Source organism: Nothobranchius furzeri, chromosome 14, assembly GCF_043380555.1.
Source record: "Nothobranchius furzeri strain GRZ-AD chromosome 14, NfurGRZ-RIMD1, whole genome shotgun sequence".
In the NCBI taxonomy this organism is placed as follows: Eukaryota; Metazoa; Chordata; class Actinopteri; order Cyprinodontiformes; family Nothobranchiidae; genus Nothobranchius; species Nothobranchius furzeri.
Window position 1 is genome coordinate 11,013,619 of NC_091754.1, and position 22,888 is coordinate 11,036,506.

General features: G+C 42.5%; 1 protein-coding gene across 1 annotated transcript in view; it reads left to right on the top strand.

The window, feature by feature from the left end:
* Positions 1–3,994: 3,994 nt before the first annotated feature.
* The window catches only part of LOC107390233 (TSC22 domain family protein 1), a 42,846-nt gene continuing 23,952 nt past the window's right edge, over positions 3,995–22,888 (top strand). The window contains exon 1 of the mRNA XM_015966833.3: positions 3,995–7,314. Within this exon, the coding sequence (XP_015822319.1) occupies positions 4,733–7,314 (2,582 nt within the window). The 5' untranslated portion in view covers positions 3,995–4,732. The remainder of the gene's footprint in view (positions 7,315–22,888) is intronic.

The window sequence follows — 22,888 nt, forward strand, 5'->3', positions numbered from 1 at the left end:
AGCGCCCGGAAGGTTGCTGGTTTGATCCCAGCTCCCACCCAAGAATGCTGCCATTGTGTCTTTGGGCACACTTTACCCACCTTGCCTGCTGGTGGTGGCGGTTGGAGAAACCGGTGGCACCAGTGTATGTCAGGCCACTCCTCTGTCAGTGCGCCTCAGGGCAGCTGATGCTACATTGTAGTTCATCATCACCAGTGTTTGAATGTGTGTGTGAATGGGTGAATGACTGTGTTGTGAAGTGCCTTGGGGGGTTGTAGAATATTAAGAAGGTGCTATACAAATACAGGCCATTTGTCCCTGTATTCTTCTAATGCACAACAGATCTTAAATTATAGTTCTTTATAATGAAATGAAGACCATGTTCATTTGAGATTTGAAGGTCAAATGAAAAATAACACCCTGGCATGAATATATACTTTTACACAACCATTGTTCATTTTGCAAAAAAGAGCATTGAGAATCATTAATAACAGTAACTATAGAGCTCACACTAATCAATTATTCATTAGATACAAAATACTGAAATTTCCTGACTTGGGAGAGTGGAAAATATTGCAAATAATGTACAGAGCGAATACGAGTAATCTACCAACTAATATTCAGAAAATGTTTCATAAGAGAGTAAGTGGGTACATGTTAAAAGGAACTGATGTCTTTGAGAAACCTAGATTCAGAACCAAAGTGAGGGAATGTAACATTTCTGTAAATGGTGTAAGATTGTGGAATGCCATTCACAAGGAATTTAAAGAATCAACTACACTTGCAATATTTAAAAAATGTATAAAATCTAATGTATTTAGTAATTATGAAAAGGAGAATTATAATGTCAAAGATTAGACGTGAAAATATTAGAAAGTGACTGAGGTTACACTGTGTTTGTTTGGCGGATAATTTTATTTCGTAAAAAGGGGCAGAAATCATAAGATTTTTTCTTCTATCTGCTCCTTTTCATTCAAATGTTTTTTTTTTCAATATGTTAATGTATGTTGTATTTGTTTGTGTTTATTTTATACATTGTGAATGAAATAAATAGAAAAAAAATATGTATATACATTTTCTTGAATGCTGATCAAAGTCATATGAACTTGTGTAAATGTTTTTTTCTACAGTGTTTTATCATCTTCGTCAATTAGCCAGACCCACAGGTCTCATGTCAAAACAAGACCTAGAGAAACTAATTCATGCGTTCATCTCCAGCAGGCTGGACTATTGGTCTTCCCAAAACAGCTGTAATGCAGCTCATTCAGAACGCTGTTGCTGGAGTCTTAACAAGTGTTGAACCGAACACATCACTCCTGTTCTGACATCTCTACACTGGTTACCAGTGAACTACAGAATCAACTTCAAGTGCTTTTACTAGTCTATAAATCACTCAGTGGCATGGGACCAGAATACATGTTGGATCCTTGGGAAACAGTCAGCTGGTAGAACCCTAAGTCAGTACCAAACAAGGTGAAGCTGCTTTTAGCTACTATGCTGCTGTAGGCGTAGCATACATGTTAAAGCTTGATATACTACACTACACTTTGACCAATATGATGTGAATTTCTATATAAATATAGAAATCCAGTCTGATTGGTCTTTGAATGTTTAACCAGAAGATTTACAATTCTTTGTTTATTCAGGGATTGTCAGACACTTCGTATTAATTCAAGAAGAGAGTCAAGTTTATAAAAAGTAAGAAATTTATTTTCTAAACAATTAAAACATGACAACTAGGACACTTTATGTGATGAATGGATCTAAGTGGATGGAATGTGAGGTGTGATGATGTGTGAATGTGATGTTATCAGAACCTTTGTAACTGGAGAAACTGAGTTCTGAAAGGGAGTGAATTTGGTCTGCTATAAACTATACGTTGATGGTTTCTAAAACCACATCAGACACAATCTGTGAGCCTACGTACCCTTCGTCCGAGACCCCCGTTGTACATCCGGACTGTCAGGTAGTCGGATGGACCCCAAAGGTACCGAAGTCTGTAGGAGAAACTGCAGTATGACCAGACCGGTCTCGAGATGTCTCCAGGTCACCACAGTTGATTGCGTCTTAGGAATAACTCTTAAAGAGTTTAAGTCGGTTCAGCTTTATACTGAAGGAACCGTTTGCGGTATCAGCTGTAGCGTGCAACAGGTTTTTGACAGCTTGTCAAAAGATGCTCTGGGTTAAAGAGGTTTTGCTCTGCATGGCCGGTCTGAAGCTTTCTCAAGAACTCACAAGAACTGACTCACGGTGAAATGAGCTCTGTTTTAATAATCGTCATATTTTGATTTACTAACTAATCAGAATTTGACATGTAAAAATGGGTTTTACCAACAAACTTCAGAAAACACGCCTCATGTCAGATACAGGAGTTCTGATTGGTGGAACAGAAAGCAATGTGTTAGGATATTATTTTAACCTTGTCATCGTCACGTGTCTGAGTGTGCGAGCTGTCAGTGAATAGTGATTCACTTGTTAAATCTAACTTTACTGATCATAACATAATAATATTCATTTTAACCATAGTAATTTAAGCACAGATTAATCAAAACATTATTATTCATCAACCAATATTGTTCATTCAACCATATGATTATTTACTCCTTTTGTTCATTATAGGATTCAATTATGAAAGTTCATCCATCTTGTGCTGTGAAGCGAAGCAGTCTTAGATAAGAGGGAGCTTGGAGGGACCTTGGCAAGCACGGTATCTGTCTTGCAGATTAAAGCCCCAGTTAAAACTAATGTGTCCCTGTGACCCGATACTGAAGAGGTCGACCTGTAGATGGAAAAACAGACCATTTCCGGAGGCTACATAACCCCCATTTTCAAGGACACAGGGTCCTGACAGAAACCACGAGTCGTTGAATAATTCCAGAGGCCTCCAGGACTCCGTAGAGGAAGGAAAGGTTAGTTCCCAGGTAGAAGCAACAGGTGGGGAAAAGCAACCCCCACACCGGAGAATAGTCAACAGTACTCCAAGCAGGAAGTAATAATTCCAAACAGGCAATACTAATTCCACTTAGCGTAATCCTTCAGCAGGAAGCAGACGAGCAGGAAACAGACCAGATCCTAGGCGAACCGTAGAAATCCAGGAAACCATGGCAGGAACCAAAGGACGTCCAGACCCAGACACTACAAACTGATGGAATCTGCTTCCTTGTGACCTCAAATGTGTCCCAACTCTAGTACTGTTTAAATCAAAATTAAAAACCTTCATGTATTCATCATCTTTTGAATACATGTTTCTTATGCTGCACTTTCTGCATTGAAACTGCTCACCTACTGACTATGCCTTTTATCTGTTTTTTGAATCTGAAATTAGTGTCTACATTTCTTTGTTTGAAATATTGTGTTTGCTGTTCTTGCTTCTGTAAAGCACTTTGAATTGCCTTTGTGTTTGAAATGTGCTAAAGCTGCCTTGCCTTATGTCTGGATTAACTTGGCTAATGGCTACATTGATCAAACTGACATTATATAAATAGACACTACATGGACTGGCGTTGCCTCTTGGAGATGGCATAACAGCGGGCGGCCATCTTGAATGGGTCCCCATTCGCCCCCAGTGCATTTATTTCTACTGAGGAAGGTGCTTGCCCCACTAGAAAACACCTTTTATTATGCTTTTTCACAAAGTCATACATATGGTATGTCATGGTATTTAAAATACACACATAATTAAACAAAATAAAGAAAATATAAAATCTCAACAATTAGGCTCGAAAAGTCAATAGTTATGCCACGTGATCTTTTTTCAGAAGTGCGCCGGTTGTTGCAGCCGTAGGCTGCACAAAAAAATGGGCATAGTTGCCCACTCTGCGTTGACTCCAGTTGGGTTTGGCGGGTGGAGACCCACCCAATATGGCGGCGACGCTGTTATGCTCTCCAGGCTGGATCAAACCACCGACTGGGACTGGAAAAGGCTAACGCTGAACTCGGGCCTTTCCGGGACCTTTCGGTGCCTTCCGTCACGCTTCGTCACATTCCGCTGCTGTTGATGTCGAGCTCGTGCCTCACCCAGACTGCTTTATGTCTGGCAGCAAAGACCCATGCGCGGTCGCCATATTACGGAGCAACCCCTCCTCCCGGTCTGGTCACAGCAGCAGCAGCCGAGCGAGAGGCTTCTTACTGAACAACGCTACTGCTGGGGAGAGGACCAGTGATACAGCAAAACCCAAGCGAGCACTCGGTGGGATGGATTCGACCTCTCTACTCTGCTACTAAGCGATCGTAGAGCTTTCAGGTCATCGTGGGCTGGGTGAAAGGTGGATTTGTTTCATTTTGATGAACTCTGAGTAAATTGAGCTGATAAAAACCAACTCACTGTTAACTGATGGAGACTGGCAGCTAGCTACATACAGACGAGCTAGTAGTTAACATAATAACTCCGTCAGCAGCTGCTTTATCTTCGCTGCGTGTTTTCACCGAAACACGTTCTATTGTTTCTCACACTCGGGATGTTGGTTTGTGTTTAACTGGGGCGCAGAAGAGTAGTTTTACCGGGGAAGTACAGCTGCATCAGCTGACGTTAGCTCGCTAGCTGCTGAGCAAGCGGCTAATAACCACGGGAAACCGTGCACGAGAGGCTGCTGTTTCACCACAACTTTGCCCGAGATTTAAGAACAAACACCCTTTATATTTATTTTTTCCAACGGGGTTGTCTTTTACGTAGTTTTGGCAAAACGGCGCCGTTAACGACCTGCAGTCTTATTGCCAACTGTCAGAGACCAACTACCGCCCGGATTCTCTCGAAATGCATCATCCGGACCCTGCAGGAGACTCTGGCGGTGTCAGGAAGATGGCTGTCTTCCACAGAAGGGGTAGCAACACAGGCAGCGGGAGCGGCTCCACGCTGTCAACACCGGCAAACCCGGTGGTCAGCAACAGCCAGGAAGATTACCAGCCCTCCCTGTTGATTCAGCCGCCTGCTGGTTCGTCCTCCCCGGGCCCTCACCATCCTCCTCCCCACAGCTTGAATTTGCAGCCCCAACCCACACCGTCTGCTGGAGCACAGATCAAAAAGAAGAGCGGTTTCCAGATCACGAGCGTGACTCCGGCACAGGTGTCAGTTAGTGCCAATAACAGTATTGCAGAGGACACAGAAAGTTATGATGACCTGGATGAGTCCCACACAGAGGATCTGTCTTCTTCTGAAATCCTGGACGTGTCCCTCTCCAGAGCCAACGACATAGTTGGAGCAGAGAGAAGCTCTTCAGAGGAGACGTTGAATAATTTCCATGAGGCAGAGACCCCTGGTGCTGTCTCCCCCAACCAGCCATCCCACCCCCATACCCTGACCCAGGCACAGAGGCATGGTGGGCCCTTGGTGAATGGGACTGTGCACCACCACCATCATCATCATCATCCTAACCAGGCCCAGAGCTTCCCTCTGTCCTCTGGGCCTGGCAGCACCTCATCTTCCCTCACCTCTGGAGCTTTACCTTCTCACACCCAGAAAATGCCTTCTAGCATGGGGGACCCTAAAGAGAATGTTTCCCATGCTGCCCCTCCAAGTATTGTTTCTCAGCCTGTGGGAATTGTGCCTCCAGGATCTGTCCCTGGAATGCACAGCTCTGTGACGGCCAATACAGTTAGCATAGTTAATCCCCAAACCAGCAGTGTTAGTAATGTGAATATGTTGAGCTCTGCCAATGTGCCTGTTGGGGGAATCAGCACGAGTGCTAGCAGTAGCAGCGGTGGCTTTCCTCCCAATGTTGCTAACAGTAGTGGAGGAAGTGGTGCTGTTCCAACTGGAGGTAACCATATGTCTGCTGCTAACATGGTCCAGCAACAGCAAAACATCAACTCCATGACTGCTGCTGCTTCAGTTGTCAGTGCCTCTGGAGGCGTGGGAGTCCCCAGCGGGGTCCAAGGAAGAGTTGGATCAGCTGTGCTGCAGCCTGCGACTGCTCCAACGACAGCTGTGGCTTCTGCTCCTGTATCATCTGCTCCTACTCCAGCCCCTGCTGTGGCTGCTACTGGCTCCCGCTTCAGGGTGGTGAAGCTGGACTCTAGCTCTGAGCCTTTCAAGAAGGGTAGATGGACATGCACTGAATTTTATGACAAGGAGGCACCAACCCCTGTTGCTGGAACTTCTACATCAGAAACTGGGTCCGTTGGTGTTCGTCAGTTTGTCTCAGAAAGCTTTGCTGCGGCCTCAGAGAGGGAAAGCACAAGTGGTAGTTCTGTGAGTAGTACTCTGGGTACACTGAGTCATTACAGCGACAGCTTTGGAGGTGGAGAGGCTGGTGGGTCCCAAGTACCCCAACACACCCAGGATTACACCTCCCCTCCTCAGGGCTATCAAGGAATCATGCCCAGTGGCTTAAGTATGGGAGTATCTCAACCTCAGTCTCATGTGCAAGCCCAGAAGACAACCGTAGTCCCACAAACAAACGTTCATCAGGCTACGCTCGTATCTGGACAACAAACGATTGGTCTCACCACACCTGCTGGGCCACAGCAGCAGCTCACTTACGCCCAGGCTGTTGCTAATCAACCCCCGGCCTCATCACAGGGACTAGTGGGCGTTCAGCAGCAGAATATGGGATATGCCAGCCTTCCACCACAGTCAGCCCTTTCCCCTCCGGCACCTCCAGGATCAATGAGGGTACCAGAGTACTCCCAGCCACAGCAAGGGATCCCCCCAGCTGCCTCTTCCCAAACTCTCTCCACCCAGGCCCCGTCTGGTGTGGTTAATGGAGTTACTCCGATGATGGGCGGTCCTCCACAATCACAGGGGTTTCTTCACACACAGCCCCCCACCTCCAGTATGCCCTCGCATATCGGGGTTGCAGCTCATGGCCAGCAGCCTCAGAGCCACCTAAGCCATGTTGAGAGTCAGCAGCAGAAGCCACAGTCACTCCCAACTCAAATTCAGAATCCAGGCGTGGGCAGTCCGCATCCCACTGTGGTCCATCAGAACCAAGCATCTGCAACAAGCGTGCCTCCTCCCAACCTGCAGAGTGATCACCAGGCTCAGCCTCAAGCCCACAGTACCAGTAATACCGGTCAGATACCCCCACCCGGTGCTCCTCTTAGCCAACCTTCTTCTGCAAGCTTGACCCAGGACCACAGCAGTGCCCAGGCCCTGTCTCATGCTGCCCAGGCCAGTGCCCTCTATGCCAGTTTGCCCAACTTCACAACCACACAGCTGCAGGATGCCCAGCGGCTGCTCCTTCAGCATCAATCTGCTCTGTTGGGGCTGCCCAAGCTTTCCAACACGGAGTCCGGGTCCAATACTGGCGTCGGTAAGGAAACTGAGGGCAACACCACCACCGCCAGTGCCTTAACCGCACCAGCCGGTGTCAAGACTGTAGACGGCGAGGAGGATGGGTAAGATACTTTACATTTCTGCCAACAATATTTATTTAATTCTAGCCATCAATTTCCCTAGTTGATGGATCTGATCTCTCTGTGGTGTGGGTGTTTTTTCTATGCAGCACTCGGGATCATTTTAAAGCTCTAAGGTAACTAACTGGTTGTTGCAGCAGGTGTGAGAAAAGAAAGGAACTGTTGTTCTGTGTAAACATCCAGCAAGCTGCTACTTTCCTTCTGTTCTCTGACAGAGGGACACAAGACTCGGCTGGTTGCGATGTCTCTTGTTTTTATCACTCGGCCGCAGTGATTTGACATTTTCCTCACCTGCGGAATGCTTAAATCCCATCTGTCTGCCTCACAGGGCCCAGTTTGTGCCAGCCGGACAGTTTGTCTTACACTCTCTCAGTGTGCTGTTAAAAAGCAGGAAACACAAAAGCAGTCGGGTGATTTTAGATTATTTATAAACTAACAGGGGTGATTGAAAGAGAACGGGGATTGTTGAACATCAGAATGTGAATGAGGTGAAAAGTCCTTGGAATGTGGATCCAGTAAGTTTTAAGAAATAATGTTTTGGGTCGGGCAGGAATTTTAATCACCTTGCAGCGGAAGGAAATTACTTATAATTCTCCCCTCTTAACAATCCTAAATCCCCATTTTCCCAACACTTTAGTTAAACTTGGCCTTTAGCTAATAAGCTCTTAGAGTTTTCAGAATAACTTTTATTATAACAAACCGGACAAAAGAAGAACTATTGGTCCCATTTGTTGATGATGTAAAATACAACATGGTGGTTTTAGTTTTCTTTCTGGGTCAGTTAGATTGTGCGTAAATCTGAGGAAAGTAGAGGAGTAATGAGGATTATTGTTTTGACCAACAGATTTTGTGCCAATTCAACGTTTTTGTTACAAATGGGAAGCTCACCTTACGTGTATTAGGTCTTGTTTACCCGCCCACCCCTAGAAAAAGACTATCTTGTTCCTAACGTCTCTGCCTCTACCTAAAAATAAATGCAGACTACGATAACGGCTGAGAAAGCATGCCGTCTTTAGTAAATCAGTTGTTTATCTTTAGATTTTTCGACGCGCAACTTGAACCCTCGCCAGCAAAGCAACTCAGGAAAACTGTAATGCATTTAATCATTTAGGGTCATTAATCTAGATTATTGTTTATTTAGCCAATAATATGATTTTATATTCATTTTAATCAGTGGCTAATAAATGATAAATGACCCGCACTTGTACTTAGCCTTTCTGAGTCACAGGACTTCAAAGCGCTTCATGTTCGCAGATACCGTTATGCTGACATTAATGCTTCTAAAATCGTCAGATTTTGTATAGGATGAAAATTATTAAAGTTGAATTTACGTCATGTACAAATGCTACACACATTTACACTTCTAAGATGATTACAATCACAGTCACGTGACTAAACAAATATGCCCCCCACCCCTCACCCTGTTATTATTATTAACTTTTTTTAACCGGGGTTTACCGCTACACCGGTTACCGTGACAACCCTACCTGATCGGTCTGCTTTGATCTATTTTGAAAACTCCGATCAAAACCGATAGGGGCGCTATCGGCCGATTGGGATCAAATGCCGATCCATCAGTGCATCCCTAATTAACGTCACTGTATGGTTGTCATTCACACCACCGTCGGCGAGGTTTTCCTCTGCTGCTCGCATTTTGGCTTTTCTCCTCCAGTCAGCTTGTCTCACATGCTCTTGTTGTTTATTTCCTGCCGGCTGCGTTCTGCGTCACGTGGTATAAGGTTCTGCCATTTTATTTGTTATTAGGAGAGAGGGAGCGCTTGTTTTCATGCAGATTATGTCCCGGTTTGAAATGTGGTACAATGGCCGTCCTTTTTTTTTTTAATGTAATCGTAGTCATGCCAAAACATAATTGCATTAAAGCATGGATCGAGATTGCGTTTTTTTAACGACTAATTGTACAGCCCTACTTCATCGCGTTGATGCCAACTATTTTGTGTGGCCTTGCAGTCGCTGATTGACTCCTGTTGTTTATTAGCTTTCAAATGTAGTTTTGATGTGTCAAATGTTTAATATCCTAAACAAAAAGGGTTGGGAATATATTTATTTTTAATACAATTGAATCCTTCCAAAACTTTACCTCAAATATATTATTATGTGTTACAGTTTGCCTAGAAAGTCCTCTGTTGTCCTTATGCTACATGTAATCTTATCGCATGCTAAAGGTTTCTGATACATTCAAAACTGCATTTGAAGATGCATTAAACAGGAACATTTGTCCTTGACATACATTGGAGGTGGCTTAATTAACTTGTTTAAAATGCTTTATTACCCAAAGAAAAGGTTTAGGATGCTACAGTAACATCACAGCATCAGCATGTCACGTAAATATGATTTTAATGGTTCACAACTCGGTAGGCCCCAGGGCAGCTGTGGCTACATTGTAGCTCATCGCCACCAGGAAGTGAACTTGTGTTTTCATGAGTGAACGACTGATTGTGTTGTTCTAGGACTCTAGAAGGCGCTACATCAAATACAGACCATTTACAACACAGTAACGTTACAAAATCAATTATTCAATATTAAGGGTGCAATATGTAAGAATGACATTGTGAGGTCAAATTAGGTTACTGCAGTCAATTTCTCCAGCATTACAAGAAGTTTGGATGTTTGCCGTCTTGCAGTTAGCTTTCTGTTATAGTTCTGAACAACTATTTAAAGGAAGTAAAACGCCACAATTGACTCATTATTGACGTCACATTAATATTTCACTTTAATATTGAGTTGTTGGTAATCGAAAAAGTAACTAGGTATATTTAGAACAGACTATTTGCTTCTAATTCACAGCTAGCATTGTTAGCGCAGTTTTAGCCTCTAGCCCGCTTCACCTGTTATTGGAGTAAAATGAAAAGATGATGTGGCTTCTAAGTAGGGCTGGACAATATAGAAAAAAAGCATATTGATAAAAAGAATTTTTATATTGACCAATATCGATAATTATTGGAAAATATTTAAAAAATAGTAGAAAATATATTTTTTAATACTGGCCATTTTATTTTTTCTCCGCCTCTTCTCGCTGCAACATCTTGCTGCCTCATGCTTTGTTTTGGCTTGAGAGTGGAGGGCCTGTGACAGAGCGTGCCTGAGTCAGTGGTTTTGATTGGTTAGTGGTAAATAGTGAGTCTAGTATGCTGCCAGCTGATAGTTTGATAAAAAAAATGTTCTTTTTTCATCACAAAGTTTGATTGACTCTTTTTTTTTTCTATCGCACCACAGGTCTATCGATAGATATATTGAACTATTGAATTATCGTCCAGGCCTACTTATTAGGGGTGGGGTTGGGCATCATTTGATTTTGAACGATTCCAATTCCAATTCCTCGTTTCATTCCGGTTCCTATCGATTCCCGATTCCGATTCTTTCAAGACATTCCATGTTTTAAATGAGCCAGCTAACCACAGGTTCTACTTGATGAAATAATCTTAACTTCAACATGAATTTTAACTCTATGAACAACAGCATCACCTTCATTTAGACAAAAACATGTTTTGGAGGAAAAAAGAAAAACGGAAAAAAGAAAAACTTGCAGCACAACCAGGGTGTTTGTTTCTGACCACAACCAAAGTCTGGAAGAAGCCTCTGGGATGAGAGGCTAAATGTCTCCAACATATCCAGAAACGTCCAGCTGTTTTCAGCTAAAACTCTCAGGATGATCACGTCCAGGATGACTGAGAACTACACCTCCATGCTGCAGCAGCATTCAGTCAGAACAGGAAGTGAAACTTAAACGTAGCTGCTGTCAGTAACAATCTAACAGATTTTAAACATTTAAACTCTCAACAGAAATGGTTCAAAAAGAAAATAAAAATGTTATTTATTATTATTATAATTATTTATTGTGGCAGAAGCTGGTGTGGTCCACCACAGAGAAGCAGCTCTAGCATGACGACTTTAATTATTCTACAGGTTATTGTTCAGCCTTCTGACGCTCACGCGGCTGCGTCTGACTGCTGGCGCTTCGTGTGTGTTTTTATTTCTGCAGTGAGACAAACTCACCTCACACCATCCAGAGTTTTTTCTTTAAAGCTTCTATTAAATCTACCGTGTTGATGTATTTAACACGTTTCCTCTACGCTGCAGGAGTTAAAGTTTACGTTACGGAGTAAAAGTTCGGCAGGTGCGTTTGTTTATATCTGGGTGGGAGAGGGGGGCCTCGGCGCTGCACACAGACAGCTGGTGTGATCAGCTCTGAAAAGTGTTGATCACAATTTGCAGATCACGTTTATATTTCGTGGAGATCCGCTGCTGATTTCTCTTCCGTCGGCATTCTAGGAATCTAAACTAGGAATCGAAAAAATAAACTTTGAACGATTCTGGGAAAAACTAACAGTTGGAACTGGTTCCAATCGATGCTCGATGCCCAAACCTAGGCCGGTGCGAGAAATAACTTATGAGTCGCTCCTGTTTACTGGCTTCGCTCTTTAAAGGTTGAATGTGGAACATGAACACCAAAGCGACGTCTAATGTGTGGAGGTTGTAATTGCAACAGTAAAACAAGGTTTTCGGCCATCTCTAATTTCCCTCTGGGATTAATAAAGTATCTTTGAATTGAATCTGAATACCAGGTTTGCTTCCAATACTTGACATTTTTAATTTGTGTTCATCTGTTGTAGGCTTCACCTAAAGTCACTCAGGTTTTAGATCTTTTATGGTCGCTCCTCTTCTGAGAAGGATAAAGACATTCTGGACTCAAAAGCAGCTGCTTGACTTTCCGAGTCAGCCATGTCCCGCCGTGCCAGCCGAGCTGACTGTTGGCAGTGCCCTCTATTGGCTGGTAGATGTTAGGGCTGGGGGTAAACGATTATTTTTAAAACGATTATTCTGACGATTATTTTATCGAATAGTCGACTATTCTAATGACTATTTAGAAAATTAATCTAATGATTATTTTTCTATTGCACAATTAACAAAAACCAGAAAATCTCAAATAAATTCCTCAAAAAAATTGATAAATTCTTACGGTAAGAGAATAAACACTACAGGCCTTCCATTTTCTATAACACTGCGTTTATTGTGTTGGTTGGTTATGTTCTGATGACGTGTAGAACTTGGGAGTGCAGGCTGCTGCCTGAGAGGTGGTAGAAGATGGAGTGTCTCCATGCTGCTTTGTTTTGGTCACTTATGTGCGTGAGGCGAGTCGTCTTACGGGTTAAACCAAGCTCAAGGTGATATTTTACACTAAACCGAAAACCCACAACACTCTAAATGTAATAAAAGGGAGATCTACACCACAAAAAAGATGAACTCTAAACCAAAACGTAACAGCTTATCCCAACGCAAGAAGCTGTTAGTGAAGATGCTAACAGTAGCTTTACCAACATTAAGTTCAAGTTACCAAGTTTAAATAAACCAAAAACACCCAGCAGCAAACAGACCAGCACGGAGGAGAGACTGCTACCACCAAAACAGCTCTCCTCATGTCTGAAAGAAGCTCCTTAATGAAGGGAGAAGCGCTCCCGGTGATTTTCTACATCTGCGATAGACACGAAGCAGCGCATCTGACCCCGGAAGTTGTTGTCTGTTGCCGGGAGACGAAGGGGCAAAACAGGAGAATAACCTAGTAGTGGACGGACGTTGTTCCGGGTCTTCGGTATTTGGCGGAGATGTTAGTGAAGGCGGAGAAGAGGGCGAACTAGAGGAAAAACGGGCAGATTCCTCCTCTATTTACAAACTCCTGGGGATGCAACAAGTGGGCGCGGTGCGTCGACTTCCGGATCTGACGTCGACAAATTTTTAGAATCGAGCCGTCGACTTCGTCGAGGCTTCGCTACAGCCCTAGTAGATGTAAACATAAACCCAGTGTTATGACCGTCAAAATCAATATTTGAATATTTTGAAATTAAAGTATAGCTTTTAAAGGAAAACTGTACACCCCTCAAATACTGAAATACTTCTACACACATCTAAAAGCCCTGAGGGGGTATTATTAAAAAAAATTGTATTAAATTGTTCCATATTCAAACTTTAAACAATTATGGAGATTTTTGCCTGCTAATGTCGAATTACAAATGCTGGTGCAGCGTTAGTACGCAGGAGACAATGTGACCTCACGGGCTCACAGATTGTAAACAATAACTACGCCCCTCTTTTGTTTAATTTAGTTATTTGAAGTGAAAAAACCTGGAGACAACCCTCCAGCCGGCTGAGAATACAATCTATTTTGATGTAAACTTCCTTCCAGTATGACTGAGACATCAGACCGTTTTGTGATTATTTCAATGTAGAATCCTTACACATTGTACCTTTAATATTTTTTAGCTGAACAGAATATTGTCAGGTCTGGTTCTTTTTCGCGTCCCGCAGTTCCCTTACTACTTTTACAGTTCAGTCAGTTTCTGCATCTTCTGGCAGCAGCCTCACACCGATTGTGAGGAGAATAAAAGCAGCGGCATGATTGTTGATGCGTTTGGTTGACTTAAGATTTTGGTCACTAAACAGATTGTGCATTGATGAATGAACATAACGGTTTTTGAAGACAACACGGTGCAGTAGTGATAATAGCAGAAATTAATATAGCTGCAAGAATGGCAGCAGAAGACGAGTTTACAGGAGTTACTCTTTATTCATCACCCATTTGCACTGAAGAGCAGTGGCATGGTACATGTTTCTGCAGAGATGTGAAGGTTTGTAGTCTTAAGTAATACCTCTGCTTCTTTTAGGCCCTACTGAGCAGTATACACACATTAATGACATCAGGTGATCTAACGTAATAAAGCCAAGCTTGATTAATGAGCAAGCCTCATCCGTCCTTCCCTTTGGATTCATATTTGTTAAAGTAAATGTATTTAATTCTAACATAGCTGAGGTTTCTAATTCATCTCAATGACAAATTAACTTTTTTTTTTTGCCATCAATATTATCTGATATCCACTTACTTCAAATATCAGCTGTTTTCCATACAGGGATGCATCATCGTCACATACTTTGGGATGTTCACATTTTCTTTGCTCCCAGTCCGATTTAGTCATTTGATTTTAAGAACCTGCCGATGCAGAGTACCGATCCAATACTTTAGAAATGCATCAAGATTAATGAGCACACCAGAGTTGTCCATTTAAGTTAGTTTTAATCATTAATGCATTTTTTCTGTATTTATGTCATTTCTTTAGTGTATTTGCCATAAAACATCACTTGTCTAGGAAGTACAATATATAAGTATAAGAAACATGTTAATAGGGCTGCAGCTATCGAATATTTTTGTAATCGAGTACTCTATCGAATCTTTTTTTCGATTAATCGAGTACTCTAATAAATTACACTTTTGTGTTTGTAAACCTTTATATCATATATTGATGAGCCAAGATGGCGCCGAGTATGGCTGCCTCGTCGCGAGCTCCACCAAGTTCCAACATTACACGCTCCATACTGTACATTAATGCCACTGTTTTGCACATACCAACCTCTGTACATTTTATATCTCTTATCTTATTGTTTACTTTATTCATTTGTATACTTAGATTAGCCATTTTTATATTTTACTTGTTTTTACATTACTGTATTTTTGCACAACTCTGTTGCTGTGAAGCTCGCACACAAGAATTTCACATGTACTGTACCAGTGTACCTGCACATGTGACGTGACAATAAAAGTGATGATATCAAATAGCATGTTATAATTATGAAAGACCTCTTAAAATGAGCAAGCAATTGCCAGTTATTCAAGTTTTATTCAAAATTAGTTTGCATAACTTCAGCACTTCAACTTTACTTCACAGTAAACAAATGCCTGTGCAAAAAATAAGTACACAACCTGAGCCGATTTTCCCCTCGTGCGAGAATCTGCTAGCCTGCAAGTCAGACAAAAACTAGGAGGATAACTGTTGAAGTAGTGCTGCGAGCGGCTGCGGCCCAAACAGCACCAGAACCGCTCACGGCGCAAACAGCTCGCCGGCTGTTTCCCTATTAACACACGTCCGTTTTAATTTCCACACTTTTTTTCTCACAATAACAAGGATTGTCGAGAGCATGTTTGCTGTGGTTTTGTCAAATTATACTGATCACAAAACATGTATTTACTTTCTTTCGTTTTCCTCCGCCACTCATAAATACCCGTGTCCTCCTGCAGAAACCCCGAGGGACAACGGACATCAATAACGCAATAAAAAGTCCAACGTGTTGTGTAAAAACTGCTATTTTTAGCACATTTTAAGTTCGACGTGTTGCTACCAGACGTACGGTGTGAGCTGAAACTGAGCGCTACAAACGAAAAAGTCGCAGAGTCCGCAGAATATATAGAAAAACAGGCTAAAATGCATTATCTTGTAGAGGCTCCGAGTCCGCTTGCAGAAGTGACATTTACAGGTGCTGCAGCACGGAGGATGTGGTGTTGTGCTAGGCTAAATCCATTTTACTGTATTTATACTGGACTACGTTTTCCACCTTACGACGTGAAAAATGGTTCCACAACTTTGACATTTTCTGTCTTTTTCGCACTCCACCGGGGTTCAAGTTGTCCGCCATGGCTTAAGAGAAAGTTAAGTTATATTTGCTACTCGCGTGTGCATTCAGTCCAGTGGGCATGTGCGTCACTTATTTCGGTCCGGGTGAAACATGACCCCGGGCGATTGCAAAGCCATGAATTAATTAAATATGAATTAAACGAATCCTCGAGGCAGAGAATTTGACTCGAGGATTTTTTGTACTCGAATTATTCGAGGTACTCGAGGAATCGTTTCAGCTCTACATGTTAAAATCAAGAATATATGTAAAAGTAGCCTTGTTGCTCATATTTTAAATCCTTTACTCCGTGTGCAGCTGTTTTCAGTGGCACATGACAGGCAGCAGCAGAGTAACTGTTTTCTACAAAACACCTGTAGAGTTGCTACATCTATTAAGTTAGGAAGAGAAAGCAGATCATACCGCGACTGAAGGAGACTGCAGAACCCAATGTTTGCAACCACAGATGCTCATCCAATGTGATAAATATTCTGCTTTTATGGCATTTTGCTGTCCACAAATATTTCTTGGTTTCCTAAGGTATCTTTTAGTGTCGGCTGGCTTAGTTTGCAGCAAACTGAGCAAGGTCAGTTTTTTTAAAGATGTCGCACGAGTGTTGAACGCAGCACTACCTTTTCTACCTTGTTAAATGCCCAGTGTGCACACATTACACATGTTTATTACACTCCCTTTGCTATTCATTTAAAAATACATCCAAATTAGACATTTTCTTTCACTTGAGGTGACAAGTATGCTCTGTGTTAGCTAACTGCTACATGTGCGTGAATTCCCGGACTACCTTAAATTGTGGGACTTTACGGTGTTGTCTGTGAAACAAAGAATGCTGATTTAGAGGAACGTGTTGATTTTACAATTAAGCCATTGTTATCCTGTTTGAGAATCTCTTTCTCGTGATTAATTAAAAAAGTAATGCTTGTTGTTTTGTATCATTAAGTCAGATTTTTCCCACCTTTTCAGATTTCCTGAAAATCACGTGATTAGACCCGATTTGTACCGACAGGTTATTAGTAATGTTTTAGTTTAATGTGAACACATAAATGTAAAGATTTTCCTCAGTTGATCTGATGGCCCAACTTACATATGTGATATTATTAACCCCAGACTTCTAAATACCCTCACATTAAATATGTCATAATCTGGATTTTTGATTCCAAGTGAAAAGAATCAAAAGTGATATTTGATAAGCCACAAAAATTGTATATAATTGTATCAAAGATTTTCCATTTCCCCCTCTTTTATTAAGAAAATATTTTTGTTCATTTTTATTTTTAGTTCTTGCCATGTGATTTTTCTCTTGAGAGGTGTTATATAAAAAATATTTCATATATATATGAAATATTTGTTTTACTGCATAATAAAAACACATCAGCAGAAGATCTAAAAATCACAAAGTGCTGCACAAGAACTAAAAAAATGAAGAAAAAACAATATTGTAATAAATAAAGGAGAAAAAGAAAAACATTTGACTAGAAAATGTGAAGGAAAAAAATGAATGAGAGAAAGTTAATCACAGGGTCCTGAGTAGGACACAGTTGGTAGGGAAAAAAACAGCTGTGTTGGACAACCACACGAGTTATTATTAGAAGGTTGCTTCTATCTGGGATGTTGTATCTGGAAAGATGCCAGCAAAGCTTGTTTTCCAGGTCAGATGTGATTAGTAAAGTATGCAAAAGTTCTCCTTTCAAACCTTCAGCCCATCTGATCTAAAACAAAAACCTCGCAGAAACGTCTTAGTAACTGAACCGCAGAAGTCCCATTCTCCATCTCCTGAGCCAAAGAGACGGAACAAACCCTTAAAGGCATTAATTGTTGAAAACCTAAAACCTCTTCACCACACGGATTAAAATATTTAACATGTATGTTTTCCCTGCACTCCTTGTATTCCTAACAAACGCTTCTGTGAGAGATGTAAACAAGCCAAGGTCCTGTGTTATTTATAGAGTTGGACTGAGGTTTTCCAATCGCATCGGCTCAGATAATGGCTTCTTCTTTGTGAACAGTTGAAGGTGGAGTTAGAAATTTGTCAGTTTAAACTGAATCAGTGCAGCACACCTTGGATGTAATTTAGACTCAGTCTTTATGATACATTTGTTTAGTTTAATATTTTTTTCACTTAAATTGTCTGTTCCTGCAGGTAAATTACACCAACATGTGTTACACGTGTTATTACGGATTTTTCATACTTTATTCAGGGATGAACTGCACCCAGCTCCACCAGTGGATGTTCCAATTTAAAAGTGTGGTTCACTGAAAACCCATTTTTAGTTATTATTTCTGATTATAATCAGTCACTCTGAGTTTTTCATGCAGGCTGAACATGAAAATAGTCTCCAACACCTATGTCCTGCTTTAGCTTCTGATCGAAAACAGACGGTGAAATGCTAGGATTAGAAACGCCTGACAGATCTACGCCACACTAAACATTCATGGACTCGTCCATCTTGACACTTGACAGGGAAGGCTGTTGTTAATTTAGTGTCTAGGAAACAGCAGAGAGCGTCTCTGCCAGTAGAAGCTAACCGTTAGCATTAGCAACTCCACCACACAGCAGAACTCCTTCAGGCTTGTGTTCCTGTGAAGATAAAACATCAACGTTGCAGAGGAAACGGAGTCAGTGGTTGAGTCGTGTTGCTGTTAGCCAATCATAGATGAGATGTCCAAATATCAGGAAATAAGACTGAATCCTGTCGTCTGAAGCTCAACTCTGATGTGGCTCACTTTTAATTCCTGAAACAGGCGCACCAGAGCTTTTTCTCCTAGAGTACGACTTACAAGGCATTCATTTCTACTAGACAACTGCAAATGTATTGATTAAATTTTAAAAGCATCACTACTACCACTGGTCGGTGCCTCATTAGTATTCACGAATGCACATTTCGAGTAATTGTGTGTGGCTCTAGAAAATAGTTAAACAACTTTTTAAAATGTCTTTTTAGATTTAAAAAGTCCAACTCTTATTACATTTCTTAATGCAGAGGTTTTGTTGGGGTGAGAAGTCTAAAAGTGTGTGTGTGCTCAGGGGATTGCGGTCGTGCTGGCAGTGTGATGACTGTCTCTGCTGCTGGCTTTTATCAACGTAACCGTCCGGCGTTGCAGGGAGTTGGTGAGACCTGCGTCTGTTTCATTGTGTGGAGATCAATAAGGTCCCCCAAAATTCACAGTGCACTGTGGAAGTGACCCAAGCTAACCCGATCCAACTGAGTCAGGTCTACCGACTCCGGTTCAGACCACAGAGCTCACGGCAGCTTTAGCCAGGTGGAACCAGACTGAACGTAGCCACTCAGCTGTGAAAAATACTCCCATTGTGTTCCTCGCCATTATCTTCTCTTTGGGAGCTGGTGTTGACTCCAACGATGAGATCATCGTAAACTTGTAGTTTTCTAGCAGATCTGAGGTAAATGATTTATGCTTCGTGTACCTAACCATTCTCAGATTAGCTGTTTGTTTTTAATACGGCTGGTCTGTGATATGTATGCACACGGCGGTAAAATTTGATGTGCCCTCATTAGCTTGTTAGCATAACTGGGACGGGTGGTTCTCCAAACATAAACAGCAATTGTTGTTTGTTTGGTTTTAACCACACAGACGGAGCCAGAGAGCACCAGAACAGGAGTAGAAACAGGAAGGGGGGTCCCACTGCACGTTAGCTTTGTTTGGTTTTCACGTAAGGCAGCAAATCCAGAGACTGTCTGTTTCTAAGATGGTAACGGGAGTTAGTGCAGAGCTACTCACTTTCCTTCTCTACGTGTCTGTTTGCTGCTGGATCGTACGCCCATTTGTATTCTTTGTGCCAATGCATCATCCGACTCTGTGTCCGCCTCCTTCCTGCTGATTGCTCTTTTTTCCATCAATAAACAGGATTGTTTCACTTAAGAGTGCTGTGGGAAAACTAATGGCTTGTAATGGACAATAATGGATTGTGTTCAGTGTCCCTTTCATCTCTGAAACCTAAACACACTGTATGCACTAACACACATTCACACGCATCGCAATAAAAGTCAAACCTTGATGACGAACAACTCCTGATGTTATTTTGGTTCTTTTTGCCCCCGCACCTCTTAAATGGAACCTTTTTTAACATGTCTGGATGTGTTTTAGCAGATTTTAGTCTCTTTGATCATCACTGTTTAATTAATGCTGATGGCTGCTTTGGGATTTTATCTATAACCATTTGTCCCACTTGGCCTCCCTTAGAGGTTGTATGACAGGCCGGTTTGATGTATCAGCTTTCTGGTTAGTGCAAGATAGCATTAACTGTGTAGCCTAGTGAACCAGACCAAATTCTCCACTGGAACCTCTGCAGCCCCAACAGCATTCTGGCTGGCCAATCACAGCTCTCTAGAGGGGTTTCAAACACATAAAGAGCTGTGATTGGTCCATAATGGTGGGCCAATCATAGTGCTCTATCTGCTTAGTGAACAAATCACAGAGCTTCATCCGCTTTGTGGGCCTATCAGGGCACTCTATGGCTGTGCCTCAATTCAGGGTCTGCATCCTTCGAAGGACCCAGTCTACTCGGCCGACGTGGGCCGGGTCCTCCGTCGGCTGGGTAGACCGGATGTTAACGGCTATGAATTTGGACAGGCCTAGCCTTCATGAATTCCCGCCTCTCCCTCGGTGAACTTTCCGTCGCCTAGCAACCGTGGAACCGCTGAGCAGAAGGGAGAAGGAACTTTAAACGATGGAGCTCGAAGTTTTATTTAGATCTTTAATCATTTCCTTGACTGTTGGAGAGCTAATTCAGAGAAAATACTTTCGACAAGCTGAGCCTAAGCAAAGATGTGATAATAGTTTTTAATACTTTCTAAGGCTCTTAATTTGACCAAAACCGATTTATCACCTTTTAAGACTTTTCAAGACCCAGCGGATACCCTCTAGTAAACAATTCTCATTTGTAAACAAAATAAAATTCAAGAGTTTAATGCAGAACTGATTTTATTTACATATTTCTTTTATATGTACATGTTTAATCTTTATTAACCATTTTTTCTAGCAAAGTAAAAAGCTGTCAAAGTTCTCCCTTCTCTCCTGTGCCCTCTGCTGCTCTGCCTCCCTCTGCAGCCTCGTGTCCTCCCTGATCAGCTCCAGAAGCTGGTCATCGCTGTCACCTTCCCCTGGATGCCCATTTTCTCCAGAATAGTCTTAACAAACATGTAAGAAAAGAAACAGGAAGAGAAAAGAGGACAACGGGTTATTCCTTTCATGTTTTCGCAGAAAAAAATAAACTCAAACGAGTTTTTAAAATATGAAGTGTTATTGTACCTCCATGCCACAGCCGCCGAATACTTTGCTCCGGTGATCATGTGGTCCATCTCCGCCCTAAGCTTAATAAATTCCCTGGTTTTCTCTTTTGTTCCTAAAATACAAACTCCTATTAAAATCAGGGGGAAAACGTAGCGGGAGAAGTACGACACCGAGCGGCCGAACATACGAGCCGAGACCGCATTACAAGCACTTTTACTGTAACATTTCTAACTAAAATAACGTTCACGTATCACAAAAAGCCCTTAACCTAACAGTTTTCAAGTTTATACTGACATTTATATGCGCAATCCTCTCCGACGGCTCCCGCTTCACTGTCCGCCATTGTTTTTAAGTTTTTCTGCCAGCCGGCCCGCAAGGCATCTTGGGAAATGCTACCTATTGAAGGATACACCGGACCCATCCTTCATTCAGGCAAAAAGAAGGCCGGATTCGTCGACCGCATTTGAAGGAGTCTTCGAATTGGGACAGGCCTAGTCGCGGCGCTGTGACGTAACCGGCCGACGTAACCGGCCGACGAATCCGGCCGACGTAGGATGCAGACCCTGAATTGAGACACAGCCTGTATGCCTGGTGGGTGGGATGATGCAACAGAGTGAAACAAGAGTATCTCTGTGTTCGAGATGAGCCAGTTCTGCGCAGAGTAGACCAGCGGTGATCGGCGAGCAGTGCATGTCGGTTAGATTTGTGTCCGACTTGACGCCGACTTGCTCTGACATCATGCCTACGTAGGCAACGATAACCTCGTGAGATCAAGGCGGCCGCAGATTTTGGAGCAAGGCGCTGCAGTTGCTCTCCCTCGGCTGCAAAACCTAGGGCATGACAGGAAACACCTGGCTCTCACCTGATCTAAGATCTGCTTGGTTCATATTCTGATCCAAACATTTGGTGGTAGAACATAGAGCCCTGCACGGGCCTAAAATCTGAGCCCTTGTCCGGCCCGGCCCGAGGGGGTGGAGCCCCAGCCCGACCCGGCCCAAAAAGGTTTTCAGGATTCTCTGGCCCGGCCCGAGCCCAAGCCCGACTTTTTTTAACCAACTAAATGAAAACAAAGTGCGTCAATCCTGACCAATGTGTTAAAAGATGTGCAGGATCCGAGCGTCGCAGAAGCGCATGCGGGAAGCTTCCCACTGAAGCGAGTGTTTTCCAAACCCTGTCTCTCAGAGACTTGTCACTTAGAAAATGTTCCCTGATTATGAAACTTTGGCTGAATAGCGCTTGTTCCTGTCTCCAATGTGCGACACATCCAGGAGCCTGTCTAAGGAGAAGCCCAGAATCTCACATCCTCTTCAGCTCATGAGCGCATATGATTACTCAAGCGTGACCCAACACGGTCTCACAGTAAGACCGGGTTGGACCTGTTCAGGTTTACGCAGACAATCTTCACATAGAATTGACTTACAGATATAAAATTAATTCAGTAAAATATAAAGCATTTTATTTAAATATCCATTCATTATTTTACAAGCACATCGGCAGATGGATGGAAGAGCCGCGGGTTGCCGATCCCTGCTCTAGTTCAAGATATCATTAAAATTCCAAAAGTGCTGAAAAGATTAAAAATGGGGCTTTCCGTGCATATACAATACATTATGGTAGCCACCGGGATTCCCTGTCTTGAGCGCAACGAATCACAACACAGATTCAGAGACGTGCCGAGTTTGTCATCCAAAATGCTCCGTTTTATAACTTTTGAATGGTTGATCAGATTCAAATAATTCCAACGGTTCCTAAAAGTACATAAAAGCAGCTTTCCAACGATCTAAAGCATGAAGCAATCAGAGTTGGAGAAAATATCGCTACGAGGGGAAATCCTGCT